Source organism: Aethalodelphis obliquidens, unplaced genomic scaffold (assembly GCF_003676395.1).
Source record: "Aethalodelphis obliquidens isolate GAN/ISIS:26980383/991018 unplaced genomic scaffold, ASM367639v1 scaffold7, whole genome shotgun sequence".
Classification (NCBI taxonomy): Eukaryota; Metazoa; Chordata; class Mammalia; order Artiodactyla; family Delphinidae; genus Aethalodelphis; species Aethalodelphis obliquidens.
Window position 1 is genome coordinate 35799333 of NW_020837951.1, and position 17858 is coordinate 35817190.

At 37.1% G+C, this 17858-nt stretch overlaps 1 protein-coding gene across 6 annotated transcripts in view; it reads right to left on the reverse strand.

The window, feature by feature from the left end:
• Positions 1-17858, reverse strand: part of MELK (maternal embryonic leucine zipper kinase) — a 78305-nt gene that overhangs the window by 562 nt on the left and 59885 nt on the right. For 4 of the 6 annotated variants that reach the window (XM_027105501.1, XM_027105497.1, XM_027105499.1 and 1 more), the window contains 5 exons: positions 17136-17258; positions 10002-10233; positions 8887-8983; positions 7513-7681; positions 2419-2522 (listed from right to left, as the gene is read on the reverse strand). In XM_027105501.1, coding sequence (XP_026961302.1) covers positions 2419-2522; positions 7513-7681; positions 8887-8983; positions 10002-10233; positions 17136-17258 — 725 coding nt within the window. The remainder of the gene's footprint in view (positions 1-2418; positions 2523-7512; positions 7682-8886; positions 8984-10001; positions 10234-17135; positions 17259-17858) is intronic. The other 2 variants (XM_027105500.1, XM_027105502.1) reach the window with 1 other exon arrangement.

The following is a 17858-nucleotide window of genomic DNA, read 5'->3' on the forward strand; positions in this document are numbered from 1 at the left end:
AGGAGAACCATGAATATTCTGTATAATACAAGAGATTTCTATAAGCCTCTAGGAGGCCAGTGGGGAAAATGAACCATTATTTCGTATTAAGCAATATAGTCCTGCTTACAGTTTCCAGATGACCTAGATATGCTTTAGTGATGGAGTATGACTGGTGTTTTCCCAAAAGCTAACCAGGATCTCAAAAAAGAATACAGATGAAAAGGCTTTACCAGAACTCTCCCTTGCTCCAAAGAAAAGCCCTTTTTTCATAGCTATACATGCCATTCATGCTCAAGAAATCTTCCGGCATCCTTTATGCAAGTCTTTCAATGGTGTAATCTGTGAACGTTAGGCCATTTTCACAATGTTCACAACAAAGGAAAGCAGAGGGAAGATTAAGAATATTTTATTTTGTGCACTTCATCAGAAACTTCTGTCTTTCATGTAAATAAAGCTGAAGCCAGCAACCTGTCGGTAGGACACATGTTTCTGAGGTTTTTCTAACAGTAATAAGAGGTTATGATCATTACAACACTTTAGGGCAGAGTTATAAAAGAAAGTCCAATGAGACAGTACATTCCCATGGCTGAAACATATGGCATATATAATTAGAACTGCCACATGAACTACTCTGATAATGGAAAGGCCCTATCTATATGAAGCCTTCCACACATCTTAAGACATAGGTATGGTTCCTGCAAAGTTGCATAAATTGAATTCATGTAAATCAACTTTTAATTTGTTTACATTATATTTTAGTTTTATTTAATTGTCTTACTGATCTTCAATAGATAAATACAAACAGTAAACAATAGGATCAATTCTAAATTTCAGTTCCCTAAATATTTAGGGGCACACGATTAGGCACTGTTCCACGTAAAGGGGAGAAATTACTTGCATCTGTTATGTATTACAAGGTGTATTAAAATATCATTCTTTTTCTTACTAACTTAGTTATGTCCTTTGGGGCTTGATCTAATAAAAATAAGCAGTTGCTATCAGAAATGCCATTAAGGTAAACCCTGTAGTTAAGGTTCCTGATGGGAAGATGAAGCACAGAGCAATTTAGTCATATCAAAGATAAAAAGTGAATTTTCCTCATTGGAAGAAGATAGTAATAGAATATAACATAGATTAGGGACACCACACCACTGAAAAATTTAGCTTTTGTTATTCTGCTTTGTCACAAAGAAGGTAAAAACAAACAGAGAAGGTAAAAAGAAAAAAGAAGGATAAAGGCAGATCTTCGGGTGGATCAGGAAGTTCGAGGAACAGATTACTGGTGAATAGCCAGTTACCGATCTGATAGATCATACGCTGAAGGAAAAATAATCGAAAGTTTTCTAACACAGATTTGGCGAGAGGTTCTAACGCTGTGGATAAACCCCAAGCATGAAGAACAGGTCAGAGTTAGATGTGATATAGTGATACCTAAAGAAGAAAGCCAGGGTTCACATAAGAGCGCTTGCCAACATTTAGAGATAATGAAAAGTAAAATTACTTTTGCAAAAGATTGTTTCTTGAAATCTTACTCTATACTGACTGTTCCAATTAAATGTTTTTGTTAATCCATCAGTGGCTCTTCTTGTTAGTGCTTTAATAATGAAATTTTAAAGAGACATAACTAAGTGGAAATGTTTAGAAATATGAACATCTTAAGCAACCAGAAGAGGTCTGGCTGTCCAGACCATGAGATTGTGACCAAGGAGGCTTTGATGGCAGTTCACTCAACAGTGGGAAACAGCTATGGTGAAATAATTCTCTAAAGTACTGAAAACCAGTTCTGTCACATAGAACGTCATAAAGAGAAGGAGTCTATATATATCCTTGATTTGTTTGAGGTGTCTCATAAATTTAGATTACAACTTATAAATATTATTGTAAAGCAGAATATCAAAGAAAAATAGAAGATGCAAAAGAAACTGGAAGAAGTTCAGATTTTCCTATTTTGAAAAGTCTCACTTTGAAAGTGGTGATAATATGGGCACTTAAAAAACTTCTATAGCTGGGCTTCCCTGGTGGCGCAGTGGTTGAGAGTCCGCCTGCCGATGCAGGGGACACGGGTTCGTGCCCGGTCCGGGAAGATCCCACATGCCGCGGAGCAGCTGGGCCCGTGAGCCATGGCCACTGAGCCTGTGCGTCCGAAGCCTGTGCTCCGCAGCGGGAGAGGCCACAACAGTAAGAGGCCCACATACCGAAAAAAAAAAAACAAAAAATTTCTATAGCTCATATAAAACAAAAGAGAATAAATTATGAACACAGACACTAACATAAAAGCTTTTTGGAAAAATGAGGCAAGAGAAATATATTTTTTAATTATGTTAAACAATTTATAATTTTTTAATTATATTAAAAGCATAGGTTGGGAGGGGAATCAACCTCTGTTTTCTCAAAGTTCAAAAGACGTCAAGTAATAGATCCAAGTGTGCTTCTTACCCCTTTTGTACAAAGTCAACGTGCTTCTTTGGAAGAATAGACATTATTTCATTCAAGAGTTGATCTGGATTCACTAATCTGGTTGTAGTCACGTTATAGTGAGGCTTAAAAAAGAAAAAGAAGGGGTTAAGAAGTAAATCTTTACATCAACACAAAGACCATCCTACCTCATTTAGAGATCCCAAACTCCTCAACATAGTACCATTTCAAGTGGAAATATTTCAAGAAAAACACTGAAAGAATTTACAACCAACTCTTGGTAAGTTGGATTGAGATGGCACTGGGAAAGCTTGGAGAAATCACATTTATTAATAAGTGCATCCATATCACCCTTTTTATCTTTGCATCTTCCTCTCCTACCAATTTTTTAGTAAGTAAATAAATATTAAATAACGTCTATCTCTTTGAGCTCTACCTATTTCCCCCTTCCTACACGGTGATAAAGACTCCTGAAATGTAAACTGTGAGAAAAAAAATGCCCTAGAAAATTTCACTTGTATATAGTTGCATGTGTTTCCTTAATTCTTTCTTGATCATTTAAGGAATTTTACAGAATCCCAGGAGGTGATTCTATGACAATTCTACGAAGGAATGAATATAACAAGTTTCCCTTTAAAAAAGTAATGTCAAGTTATTTTTTCTCATTCACTAACAGCATAATTCTCAGAAATAATTTTTTTAATTAATTAATTAATTAATTTTTGGATGAGTTGGGTCTTCGCTGCTGCGCGTGGGCTTTCTCTAGTTGCAGCAAGTGGGGGCTACTCTTTGTTATGGTGTGCGGATTTCTCATTGCGGTGGCTTCTCTTTGTTGCAGAGCATGGACCCTAGGCATGTGGGCTTCACTAGTTGTGGCACGCGGGCTCATTAGTTGTGGCTCACAGGCTCTAGAGCGCAGGCTCAGTAGCTGTGGTGCACGGGCTTAGTTGCCCCACAGCATGTGGGATCTTCCCGCACCAGGGCTTGAACCCGTGTCCCCTGCATTGGCAGGCAGATTCTTAACCATTGCCACCAGGGAAGTCCAGAAATAACTTCATTCTTAATTAGTATCTATCCATCCATTCATTCAACAACTATTTATTGACGGCTTACTAGGTGCCAGGCACTGTTTTATTTTTTAATTTTGATTTTTTAAAGTATTATTATTATTATATTTTGGCCACACCATGCGGCTTATGGGGGATCTAGTTCCCCCACCAGGGACTGAATCCGGGCCACAGTGAAAGCCCAGAATCCTAACCACTAGACCACCAGGGAACTTCCCCAGGCACTGTTCTGGAGACAGAAAAAAATCCCTACCTTTCTAGCAGTATCTTCACTGTCAAACAAAATTATACTTTCTATGTCTTTCAGATTTCAGTTCTTTTTATAAATAACAAAATGCTGAGGTTAGAAAAGACCCAACTATCTTACTTTTCACTTTAAGAACCTATGACCTAAAGAAGAGCTATAAGTTTCTTAAGACGGGGTTTTTCAAAATGTGATAAAAAAAAACAATTGGAGTTATACAATATAACTCTAAGTGGTACATGAATAAGTACTTTTATTTTAATTTTATATATTTGTTCCAATCAGATTTAGCAAAATATGATTAGAAAAACTAATGACATATGGTTTCCTTTTAAATAAATACAAGTTTTTAAAGTTAGTCATCTTGGGGCTTCCCTGGTGGGGCAGTGGTTAAGAATCTGCCTGCCAATGCAGAGGACATGGGTTCGAGCCCTGGTCCGGGAAGATCCCACATGCCGCAGAGCAACTAAACCTGCGCGCCACAACTACTGAGCCTGCACTCTAGAGCCCGGGAGCCACAACTACTGAGCCCACGTGCCACAACTACTGAAGCCCGCGCACCTAGAGCCTGTGCTCCGCAACAAGAGAAGCCAGCGCAATGAGAAGCCCGTGCACCGCAACAAAGAGTAGCCCCCGCTCACCGCAACTAGAGAAAGCCCACGCGCAGCAACGAAGACCCAACACAACCAAAAATAAATAAATAGATAGATAAATAAATAAATAAATAGTCATCTTGATTGTGGTGGTGGTTTCACAGGTACATATATAATGCCAAAGTATATTAATTGTACATTTTTAATATATGCAGATTATTGTATGTCAATTATACCTCTATAAATCTGCTTTTAAAATGCATCATATAAAGAAAGTACCAGATAAATAACAGTGCAGATGATATGCTGATATGCCGACATGAATGTGACTGTCAAATGACTAGAGTTCAGGAACCTCAGCTTCAAGTTATAAAAGGAACAAGTGGCACAGCTATGACAGGCCCCTCTGTCTCTTGGCTTCCAATCCAGGACTTTTTCACCAAATTAGATTGGCTTTTTCAAGATAATAACAAACTGAACACTTTCAAATCACAATTCAAGTGATTCCTTTGTAAAATAAAGAAATAATCCTATTTTATCTATTTAAATTTCAGATTTTTATAGATTGCTTCCTCAAAGAGGGCTTAACTACATATGATTCGCTATCTTAAAAAATTAAGGTGTTCTCTGTATCATTTTTTTGGCCGCACCGCGTAGCATGCGAGATCTTAGTTCCCTAACCAGGGATCAAACCCGTGCTCCCTGCAGTGGAAGTGCAGAGTCTTAACCACTGAACAGCCAAGGAAGTCCCTTTGTACCATCCTTTTAACTTTTCTGTAAGTTATAATTTTTAAATTTAAGAACGAGGTGTGGGGGCTTCCCTGGTGGCGCAGTGGTTGAGAGTCCGCCTGCCGATGCAGGGGACACGGGTTCGTGCCCCGGTCCAGGAAGATCCCACATGCTGCGGAGTAGCTGGGCCCGTGAGCCATGGCTGCTGAGCCTGTGCGTCTGGAGCCTGTGCTCCTCAATGAGAAAGGCCACAACAGTGAGAGGCCTGCGTACCACAAAACAAAAAAAGAACTAGGTGTGGACTTCTCTGGTGGCTCAGTGGTTAAGAATCCACCTGCCAATGCACGGGACACAGGTTCGAGCCCTGGTTCGGGAAGATCCCACATGCTGCAGAGCAACTAAGCCCGCGCGCCAAAACTACTGAGCCTACGCTCTAGAGCCCACGAGCCACAACTACTGAGCCTGCGTGCTGCAACTACTGAAGCCCACGTGCCTAGAGCCTGTGCTCCGCAACAAAGAGAAGCCACCGCAATGAGAAGCCCGTGCACCACAATGGAAGAGTAGCCCCCGCTCTCCACAACTGGAGAAAAAGCCCGCACGCAGCAACAAAGACCCAATGCAGCCAAAAATAAATAAATAAATAAAAGAACTAGGTGGAAAATGAGGATAATCTCCTAAAGTAAGTCCTTTAGTTCTGAAAAACTTAAAACATTAGAAAGGGTTAAAGATCCAAAGTTAGATAAATCTTCAGATCTTAGGTGTATGGTAATCACAACTGTGGTTCTGCTACATTGGGGTTAAAATGCTCAACAATGACAATAATAATGATACTTGACACTGGAACACCTTATATTTAGAAAGCATTTCATATGCAATATAACATCTCATACAGTCTCATTTATATATCCCAGCTCTGTGAAGCTGCCAGGATAGAAAATGTCTCCAGTTTTTACAAATAAAAAAATTGAGATAGTCAGAGATAAAATGACTTATCCAAACTACACTGTATGAAGCTGAGGCTACAACCCAGGCTTCTCATTCCCAATCTTGTGATTTTTCTCTTACATCCTGGAAGTAATGGGAAATATCTAGAAAGCCAACTAATATCACAGCAGTTCCTACTGAAAAATGCACTCAAGTTCCAAATAATTTACATTGGTGGACATTTTTAGAATATCATCTATTAGTATTTGATAACCACCGAGCTTCTCAATAATGTATATAATTGGACAAGTTTCCTTAATTTTAATATTTTCAGAGAAATGACACCATGATTTTCATAATCCCAACATCACGGTTTGAAATACCTCACAACTGTCTCCAACTAGAGAACTCTTAGAATAAAAAGATAAAATATGCCTAATAAACAGCCATATGCAACATAAAACTCCAGTACATTATGTAAGTTCAACAAGGCAACAAATACTAATGGAGAAGTCCTATCTTCTCTCACTTTAAGACAGGACATAAATGGGATCTCAGAACATTCTCCCCTGAAGCACCCTTCCACCCAGCAGCTCAGCATTTTTCTTCCCCCAAACCTGCCCAGATATGCTCAAAATGAGACTCTCAGTGCAAAATCTAAACACAGACCCAGTCCCCAAATCATGGGAACACCACCACCTGCTCTTCCCTCCTTTGGGCCCCACACCTCTTGGAACATGTTTTTATTACAGCAATAAGCTCCGTGGATCAGAGCAACATCCCTGCCTGTTTTCACTGCCACTCTATGAGTTCCTCAAAGACATGAGCTGTGTCTTATTCTTCCCTTTACCTCTTACTTCCCTCAAACAAAAATGTCATTCATTAGATGTTTGAATGAATGCTCAGAGAGAATCCAAGAGAGTAAGAAATACTTTATATCTACTAATCACTTCTTTTTCTTTTCCTATCCCCACCAAATATACTGTCCACACCACTGACACATTAAACATGCTCTAAAAACATAATAGGTCTGTCAAGTAAGGTCCAAACGTCTTAGCCAGCCTATTTTCCTGACCTGTTGCTATTTTCCTCACACACACCACACTCAAAGTTCAAATTAACTTCCCATGCATTCAGATATTTCGTGAGGGCCTACAAAGGTACCCATGTGTCAGGGACTCTCCTATGTACCAGAGATAGGACAACTGACCTCAAGCCCCCATCCTTAAGGCAGTTCCTTATATATGCCCCATGCTTCCCCACCTCCTCTTTTGCCTCTGTGATTAATCCCCCTACATGAACTTTAATATTTGAATTTTAGTTATTTGTTCCTCCAAAGGAGCAACTGTATCTAATTTACCTCTGCATTCTCAAAGACCACTGCATAGTAAAATGTATATTTTAGGTGCTCAAAAAATATGTATTAGCTAAATGGATGAATAAATAAATTAAAAATACTAATCAATTCATTCATTCAGTACTTTTCTTAAAAAAAAAAAAGTAGTCCAGTTAGCAGTCAGCTTCCAAAATCCATATTAAAGAATTCCAGTCCACTTACCTTTAGTCTTCTTGGCCCATCTTTGGCCGAGCCCTTCCTTTTGCTCCTGGTAAGCACAGTGATAACCTTATCCAACCCCTTCTCAAGGCTCCCAAACACTTTGGTTCCTTTTCTTTTTGGAGTATCCTCTACATGTACTTGGTTAAGGTTGAGTTCCACTGAGCGACACCTTAAAAAAAAAACAATGAACCCATGAGTAAGAGTTGGACTTCCTGCCTTTTGGGTCCCTCACAGAGGTGCATTTGTCCTGGCTGTTAGGTGCACCTCATTCAGGTATGCCTGGCCAAGCCATCTTACTCTTCCTCAGGAAGCACAAAAGCCATCTTCCACTGAAATGTAGCCATCACCTCTCCCCCAAGTCAACTGCCAAAACTATTTTTCCCCTACCTTTTTTTTAGTGTCAAATATATAGAAAAGTTGAACAAAAAGTATAATAACCATCAACATATCCTTCTAGAGTCAACAATTGTTAATATTTTGCCACATTTGCTTTCTCTACATATATATAATAAATACATTAAAAATATGTACATCAAAGTAATCCATCTGAAGATATCACAACCCTTGGGACTTCCCTGGTGATCCAGTGGGCAAGACTACGCGTTCCCAATGCAGGGGGCCTGGGTTCAATCCTTGGTTGAACCAGATCCCACATGCATGCGGCAACTATGAGTTTGCCTGCTGCAACTAAGAGTCTGCATGCCACAGCTAAGAGTCCACACACCGCAACTAAGAGTCCGCATGCTGCAACTAAGACCTGGCGCAGAATGAATGAATATTTTTAAAAAAAAAGATATCACAACCTTTTACTCTGAAACACTTCAGCATACATCATCAGTGAATAAGGACATCTTCCTACATAACCACAATATCATCATGATATCAAGAAAATTAATAATAATGCCATAGCATCTAATATCTAGTTCACATTCTAATTCTCCCAATTATCCTCAAAATGGAGCCTGCTCAAAAAAATAGCTATAAAAGATAATGAAAGGTCACTTATGCTGCACACCTGTTTGTACAAGAGGAATGGGCTTTATCTGAAGCACCCTTTAGGATCTTTAATATTTTAGAGTGACTGCTGTTTGTTAGTGGATGTCTATACTCCACTGGCAGAAGTGTAGGGAAAGATGGGCCCCAGCACAGGAACTGTATTTTAAGTTAAGGTGCCAGTTGTACTGCTGATGAGTCTCACAATTCCACCCTGAGAAAGGCAGTGGCAACAGCCTCAGTAATGGCCAAAGACCATGTTCATATAGGCAGTCCCTGACAGAATCTACATGATGGTTTACCTTAATTGGGTTTATCATATACGAAAAAAGGAAATCTGGTTACGTATACTAAAGAAACTATACAAAACTGAACACTTACCGCCTCTCAGGGCTAATGACACCTGTTATTAACTTCTCTGTTCCTGCTGAATTTACCGGCATTTTAGCTGGGGTCTCTTTCAGGCACTGGTTTCTAGCTATTAGAAAAACAACAAACACAAACCATATGTAGCTGACATGCTATAGTTTCCAATTCTCCATCAATAATGCATATATCACCTCATTCATTGGCTCAGAAATATTGTAATCACTTGCCCAGTGATGTTAAGGCTCTAATTCTTTAAAGAAATATTTCCAGATGATTTATAATAAAAACAAAACCATTTTGCTTTACATGTGTGGCTCTTCTTTTTCTTCACTGTAAAACTGAGGCCATGCTTATGATTTTATCATAAATATCATATGAAAAATCTAAATAGATCACATAAATAATATTTCATGATTACTGATTCTCCTTTCTATAAATAAAAGTCAATCTGTATTTATGCCTTTAATGAATATATTACTGAGAGGTGTTAATTCAATTCATAGACCTTTCAACTCCTATCAGGCAAAGAGAATAGTCCCCTGTGAAAGCTGACAAAAGTTATTAAAGAGGTTGTAAGCTTTGGTTATTTTTATATTCCCTATTCCAAAATTTGGTGTTTTATTCTAGTAGGGTATTTGTATCCCAGATAGTTTGTGACAAACCTGCATTAACAAATCTGGTTACTACTCATTAGTTAACTTTTTGTTCATGATCTAAAAGTACACCAATTAGAGATAATAATATTCACTTCATAATAAATATAAGATTCCAAGCTTTTAAAAACAGATCGGGGGTTTTGTTTTGTTTGACCATACAGCATTACTCTCTATGACCATACAGCATTACTCTCACTGGTTCCATAAGGACAAGAAAATAAAATTAATCAACAATATCTATCAAAACAGTTTTCATCTTTGTATACTGAGAGTATACAAAAAATTTGAAGGTGATTAATATGCTTTCATTTCAACTAATGCAAATAACATATGTTTAAAAAGCAGCTTGGCTTCTCCTAGCAATCCCTGAGAGCATTGCTAGCCACTTCTGACCTGCTATATGTTTATTTAGCATGATAAGAAGAGGAATTTCAAGATGTTTTACCACTGCTTAATCTACACAGCAAATACCTTTTGAGGGTGTACTGTAATGATTTGGTGTAGTGAGTATTTCTCTTTTATGCTGGTTCTTATTAACTGGAGTCTTTGGCTCAGGAAATGAAAAGCACTCGTCATTCTTTACAGCAGACTTAGGAGTATATACATTCTCTTTGTTCTTTAATTTATTGACAGATGCTGTGCATAATACTGGAGTTAATGATTTAGATTCCAGACCATTTGACTCTGTCCAATGCTTGGCAAACTGGAAAATAAAAGTTACTGGATAAAGCACACTGAAGAAGAAAAGTCAATTTCTTTACAACATGCCTTAATCATTTGCAAATTACCTTGCACCATTTTTATTAAAATGAAACACTATCAAAAGGATATTATGGGCAATACCAGGAAATTTGAAAATGTATATTCAGTTCTCTTTAGTACATGTAGATCACTTTAGGCTGTTCTATTGACGGGTAATTTTCAACATGTTTCAGGCCGTATTTAATCAAACATACCCAGATTCTAGGCAATTCAGGATGGGCACATATAAATCCCTAAGAATTGCTTCCCATACCTAGACTGCCAGTTTGTCTCTAATATGTAACAAGAAATAAAAGTTTAGTCAATGACCGGCTCAGAAAAACCATGTTAAAATACGGTAACAGAAATGTTGGATAGAAAATATATTTTAATCCTTTTAAATTTATGGTGGAGCTTGCAAAAAAAGATAGGAAAATCCTCAGAGGCCAAACTAAAAATAGGAGCAGGAATTCAGAGATGTAATCAAGGCTGAAACTGTCCGCTGCCCTAAGGGCATCTACCTACTCTCTAGTATAATCTACAGGAGGAGTAGATTAGACCCACACACGGTGCTAAATTAGAGCCAAAGCTCCCATGTAAAGCCAGGAGGGGGTATAACTAAAATGAAAGGGTGAATTAAATATAAACCTGCCCTGCAAAGAGCTCGGCAAGAAAACGTGTCTGTCCTGGCCATGGCTCTGGAGGAGAAAAGAGTTTCCTTTAATAATTTTTAAGAAGCCACAGGACAGGCTTCACACAGGTTTGGAACCCAAATTCATACTACGTGCATGATCCCCAGAAATTTCAAGCCTAGAATTTGATTTAAAGTAGTCCCAGTCCTAAACTGGTTGTGTTCCAGGAATGTGACGTGACAGAAGCAAACACAATTCCTAGCTGAAAGAAAAGCTTCAATCCAACACAACCCAAGACCTCAACCCTTAATCCAAGCTTCAAAGCATTCGCACAGAGTTCCAAGAAAAATGAGCCTATAAAAAAAAAAAATGCCAAAAGATACAAACACCATGAGCAAAAGTCAGCAGAAAAAAATAAACAAAAGGATCAGTCCCATAAAGATGTCATATTGAAATTACCAAGTAGAGAATATAAATATGTTCGTATGTTTAAAATAATAAAAGAAATTGAAAACATGAAAAGAGGAATGTTAAAGCAGTTTTGAAAAAGAATAAAAATCTCTAGAAATAAAAAACGTAATGATAAAAATGAAAAATTCAATAGACAGGTCAAATAACAGATTAAATAGAAATGAGAAAAAGAATGTGAATGTGAAATAAATCTGAAATGATCTACAATGCAGTCCAGAGAGAAAGATATGGGATATACGAAAGACAGTTTAAAATAAATAGAAAATGAAATTTAATGGTCTAACATATGCCTATTCTGAGTTCCAGAGATAGATAATAAAGACGATGAAAAAGCAGCAATTATTCAAGGAATTTTCCAAAATTGATTAAAGATACAAATCCTCAAATACAGGAAACACAATGAATCATAAACAAGATAAATAAAAAGAAATCCATATCTGTATTTACTAGGCTGTACTACTCTAGAGGACACTACCCACAGAGACAGTAACCCTAACAATGAGACTGCAGAACACCAAAATCAAAGAGAAAATCCCAAAAAAAGCCAGGGCGAAGACTAACTAGAAAGGAACCTGACTGACAGAGATTTCTCAATGGTAACAACAGAAGCAAGAAGACAGTGGAATAATATCTTCAAACTACAGAGCGTAAAATAACTGATAAACTAGAAATCAATACAGAAGGAAACTACATTCTAAAAATGAAAGTGAAATAAAGACAATTTTAGCCAATTTAGAAAGAGTGTTTGTCATCAACTGTGACTTCCACTAAAGGAATTTTTAAAGGATGTACTCCAGGAAGAAGAAACATAATTTTAGAATGAACATTTGAGAGATAAGAAGGGTAAGTAGGGCTTCCCCGGTGGCGCAGTGGTTGAGAGTCCGCCTGCTGATGCACAGGACATGGGTCCGTGCCCCGGTATGGGAAGATCCCACATGCCACGGAGCGGTTGGGCCCGTGAGCCATGGCCGCTGAACCTGCACGTCCGGAGCCTGTGCTCTGCAATTGGAGAGGCTACAACAGTGAGAGGCCCACGTACAGCAAAAAAAAAAAAGAAGAAGGGTAAGTGAACAAAAGAAAATGTGAGTCAATCAAATAAATACTGATAGTATACATTCTAAAAATAATATGTAATTTATGAAGTTAAAAATGTATAGAGCTAAAAACAAATTGAACCACAGTTATGCAAGATGTAACTACTGGGGCTTCCCTGGTGGCTCAGTGGTTAAGAATCCACCTGCCAATGCAGGGCACACGGGTTCGAGCCCTGGTCCAGGAAGATCCCACATGCCGTGGAGCAACTAAGCCCATGCGCCACAACTACTGAGCCTGTACTCTAGAACCCATGAGCCACAACTACTGAGCCCACGTGCCACAACTACTGAAGCCCATGCGCCTAGAGCCTGTGCTCTGCAACAAGAGAAGCCACCGCAATGAGAAGCCCGCGCACTGCAACAAAGAGTAGCCCCCGCTCACCTCAATTAGAGAAAGCCCATGCGCAGCAATGAAGACCCAACACAGCCAAAAAAAAGATAAATAAAATAAATACATTTTTCAAAAAAAAAAAGATGTAACTAGTGGAGAAAAATGAGTGAAAGGTCCAAGAGACCTCCGTTTACTACTTTTGTAACTTTCTGTGAATACACAGATTTCAAAACGAAAAGCTAAAAAAAATAGATAGCTAAAATACTTACATATTGATAGTATTTAGTAATCTAAGAGAGGGTGATCAGAGATTAGTGTTCTAAGGATTTCATATGTTTAGAAGAAAAGTAAAGATACAGATTAACTTTTTATTTGGTTAAGTTAAATAGCATGTTAAAAGATTAGAGTAAATATTAAAATAAAATAGAAACCAATGGAATGAAGGGAAAAATTGACATAAGAAACAAGAAATATAGGAAAAAAATACAGAAAAAGTGGGACAAATAGAAAGCACAAAATAAGACAGCAGATACATGATAAGAACATTAGTAACCAAAATAAATGTAAATTTGGTAAGCTCTCACTTGAAAGACAAAGATTTTCAGTTTGCATACCAAATCTAGCTATATGCTGTTTTTTAAGAGATATACCTAGGGGGAGTGGAGGAGGGATGGATTGGGAATTTGGGATTAGCAGATGTAAACTATTATATATAGAATGGATAAACAACAAGGTCCTACTGTATAGCACAGGGAACTATATTCAATATCCTGTGATAAACGATAATGGAAAAGAATCTGAAAAAGAATGTGTGTATGTACAACTGAATCACTTTGCTGTACAGCAGAAATTAACACAACATTGTAAATCAACTATACTTCAAAAAAGTCATTTAAAATCTGTAAAAAAAAAAAAAGATACCTAAAATGTAAGGGCATGAAAGGTTGAAAATAAACAGATAAAAAAATATAAACCAAGCAAATAACAACCAAAAAAATCAATATAGTTATCTTAATATCAGAGAAACAAATAGACTTCAAGGAGAAACATATAACTAGTAATAAGGAGGATCACTATAAATGATAAAAGGTTCAATTCCCCAGAATAAAAATTCTAAACTTGTATGCTAATTATATACCTTCGTACATATATATATATGAAGCAAAAATAGAACCACAAGGAGAAAATGACAAACTACCATCCCATTAGAAGATTTTTAACATATCCCGCTCTCAAGCAGATAAATTTATGGGTCAAGCAGACAAAATATTAGTATGGATGTAGAAGATTTAACAACAGAATTTAATAAGATTGGTCTAATAGAAAAATAAAGGCAGAAAATAACAAAATGGAAACTAAAATATAATAGAATCAGTAAGGCCAGAAGTTGGTTCTTTGAAAAGACTAATAAAATTGACAAAACTCTGGTAAGACTGATCCAAAATATGAAAGAGCTGCAATAAACAAATACACTTCAGCAATGAAAAGGGGGACATAAACACAGATACTACAGACATTAACAAGATCATAATATCCTCCTCTTGATTTTATGCCGAAACATTTTAAAACATGTATGAAATGGACACTAGAAAAACAAAATTCACCAAACTGACGAAAAGAAATTGAAATACTGTGTAGTCCTATGAATATAAAAGAAATTGAATCAGTAGTTGACTAGCTTCTCACAGAAACATTCCAGGTCCAGATAGTTACATAATAAGTTCTATCATACATTCAAGGAAAATATAATTAATAGCTCTTAAAAACCATTCCAGAGAATAAAAAAGAAAGAATATGTCCCAAGTCATTTTCAAAGACTAGTTATAATCTTAATGTCAATCAGATACGATTAATATAAGATGGGATGGGCAATCTTAATGCCAATCAGATACGATTAATATAAGATGGGATGGGATGCAAGAACAGGAGAAGAAAGGCTTTCACTCTTTATTCAGCTGTTCCATATTGTTTGAATTTTTTACAAGATGAATGTATCTATGTATTACTTATGTATCAATAATAATAAAGTTTTCAAAAGAAAAAAAATCATATAAGAAAGAAGATAATAGGCCAATCTTATTTAAGAACATAGAAGCAAAAAACCTAAACAAAATGTTAGTAAACTAAACCCAGCAATGTATAAAAAAAGATAGTAATACATCATGACAAACTGGGCTTATCTAAAGAATACAAGATTGGTTTAACATCAAATCTATTAATATAACATATACTACATTAACAAATGGAAAGAACAAAACCAGATGATTATCTCAATAGATGAATTCTATCTAGCCTTTTTTCTGCAACAGAGATTCATAATTTTTAAACAAATCTTAGCAAACCAGGACTAGATGAAAAAAAGGTCTTAATCTGAAAAATATGGGGTCGGGGGGCACAGAGGGGAAAGAGGGAAAAGAAGGATAAGGGAAAGGAGAACAGGGAGGGGGAAGGGGAAAGAGGAGGGAAAAAGAGAGAACAAATATCATATTGAATGATAAAATATTAGAAGCATCATTCTACAATTGGGAAGAACAGAGGAATGCTTACTATACTGCTAGGACTACTAAGTGCAGTAATAAAAAGATATTAAAGGCATGAGAACTGGAAAGGAAGTAACAAAACTGTCATCCATAGATGATATAATTTTCTACAACACTCAAAAGAATATACAAACTGTAAGAATTTAAAAGAGTTTAGGAAAGTTGTTGAATATAACATCAATACACAAAAATCAGTTTCATATCTTTACACCAGTATCAGACAGTTTAAAAATGTGATTTAAAAAAACCTACCAAATGGGCTTCCCTGGTGGCGCAGTAGTTGAGAGTCCGCCTGCCGATGCAGGGGACGCGGGGTCATGCCCCAGTCCGGGATGATCCTACATGCGGGAAGATATCACATGCCGCAGAGCGGCTGGGCCCATGAGCCATGGCTGCTGAGCCTGCGCGTCCGGAGCCTGTGCTCCGCAACGGGAGAGGCCACGACAGTGAGAGGCCCGCATACCGCAAAAACAAACAAACAAGCAAACAAAAAACAACCTACCATTCCCAATAGCAATAAAAAACAAAAGTACTCAGGAATAAATCTAGTAAAAGATATGTAAGCTCATTTTAGAGAAAGTTATAAAATTTTATTGAAAGTAATTAACTAAAACCTAATAAAGAGAGGTATACTGTGTTTACAGATAGGGGGATTTGAGGATATAGACTTCAATTTTCCCCAAGTTGAAGTGTATGTAAAATTTATCAAAATGAGTCTAAAATGTATATGGAAATGCAAAGGAGCAAGAATAGACATTCTTAAAGAAGATGGGAGCAAATTGGCCAACCAGATAAAAGAAATATTATAAAACTAAAGAAATAAGATATATGGTATTTGTACAAATAAACCAATAAAACAAAATATTTCTCAGAAGCAGACACACTTATATAACAACTTGATATGTGATAGAAGTGCCATTGTAGATCAGTGCAGAAAGACTGGACTTGTCAATGGTGCTGGCACAACTGATTACAAGAGGGAAAAATTGACTCCCTACCTCATACCATACAAGAGAATTAATTCTCCACAGACTAAAGACTTAATGTGAAAGGAAAAGCTTTAAAACCTTTAGAAGCAATATATGCGAATGCATTTATGACTTCTGTAGAATGATTTCTTTTAAAATACACAAAAATTATAAACCATAAAGGAAAATACTGACAACTTGTAACATTAAAATTAATGACTTCTGCCATCAAAGTAAAAAGACAAGTGACAAACTCAGACAATATACCTGCAACACACAACCAACAAAGGATTAGAATTAAAATTAAATTAAGAATTTCCTCAATACCACCAAGAAAAAAGAAACAATCCAACAGAAAAATAGGCAAAGGACACAAAAAAAGCCATTTCATAAAACAGGAAAAACCACTGGCTGATTAATATATGAAGAGATAAATAAATAACCAGAAAAGTACAAATTAAAACCACAGTGAGATATCACTTTACACTCACCAGATTAGAAGATATTAAATAACAAAAAATATCAAGTACTGATAAGTCTGTGGAGCAACAGGGACATGTAAATTATACCTCATTTTTTAAAGAGATGGGGAGGGAAGGGAAGGAAAAAAGAGCAGTGAAGTGCTCCAAAATGGAATCTTGGCTTTCTTCAACTTGGAAATAATTGGCTTCCCTTTCATTTATATTCCAACAATCTCCCATTAATATTTTCAATGGCTTAGGAATTCATTAAATTTGCAAGCACAAACTAGATCTTATGTTAGAACCTAGATATTTTTTATAATTGAGGTAACATATTCTACTTTAAACAGTAATAAAAATAACCAACCTGTGGTGTTTGTGGAGTAGCCACACCTGTTGATGAAATGTCTTCACACCATTCATAGTCTATTAATCCAGCCACATAATTTTCATCACTGGCGATCACATCTTCTAGACTCAGATTCTTTGACTATTCAAAAACAGAAGAACTCAGAAACAACACCACCATGATTCCATTTTAAAAGAATATATTGCAGGCACAGGGCAAGGTCCTCGAAGCAGAAACAAATGAGAGACAGTAGACTGAAGGAGATCACCACCCAAAACAGGAAGTCAAAAATTTTTAATTCAAATTATTAGAGGGGCTTCCCTGGTGGCGCAATGGTTGAGAGTCCGCCTGCCGATGCAGGGGATGCGGGTTTGGGCCCCAGTCTGGGAAGATCCCACATGCCACGGAGCGGCTGGGCCCGTGAGCCATGGCTGCTGAGCCTGCGCATCCCGAGCCTGTGCTCCGCAACGGGAGAGGCCACAACAGTGAGAGGCCCGCGTACCGCAAAAAAAAAAATTATTAGATAGGAGAATCTCTGACTCTCAAACAAGATGCCTTGGAACATTCTTATGTTATATGGCAATCTACTTAGCATATCATTATCAGATAATCACTATAACACCAGACAAATAACTGTTTTGCAAATCTATAAATAAGAAGCTCTCCGACAAAGTAGATGGAAGGGACTCTGAAATACAGGTTTCTTGGTTGCAAGAACATACTGAGTAGCTCGCAATTTCT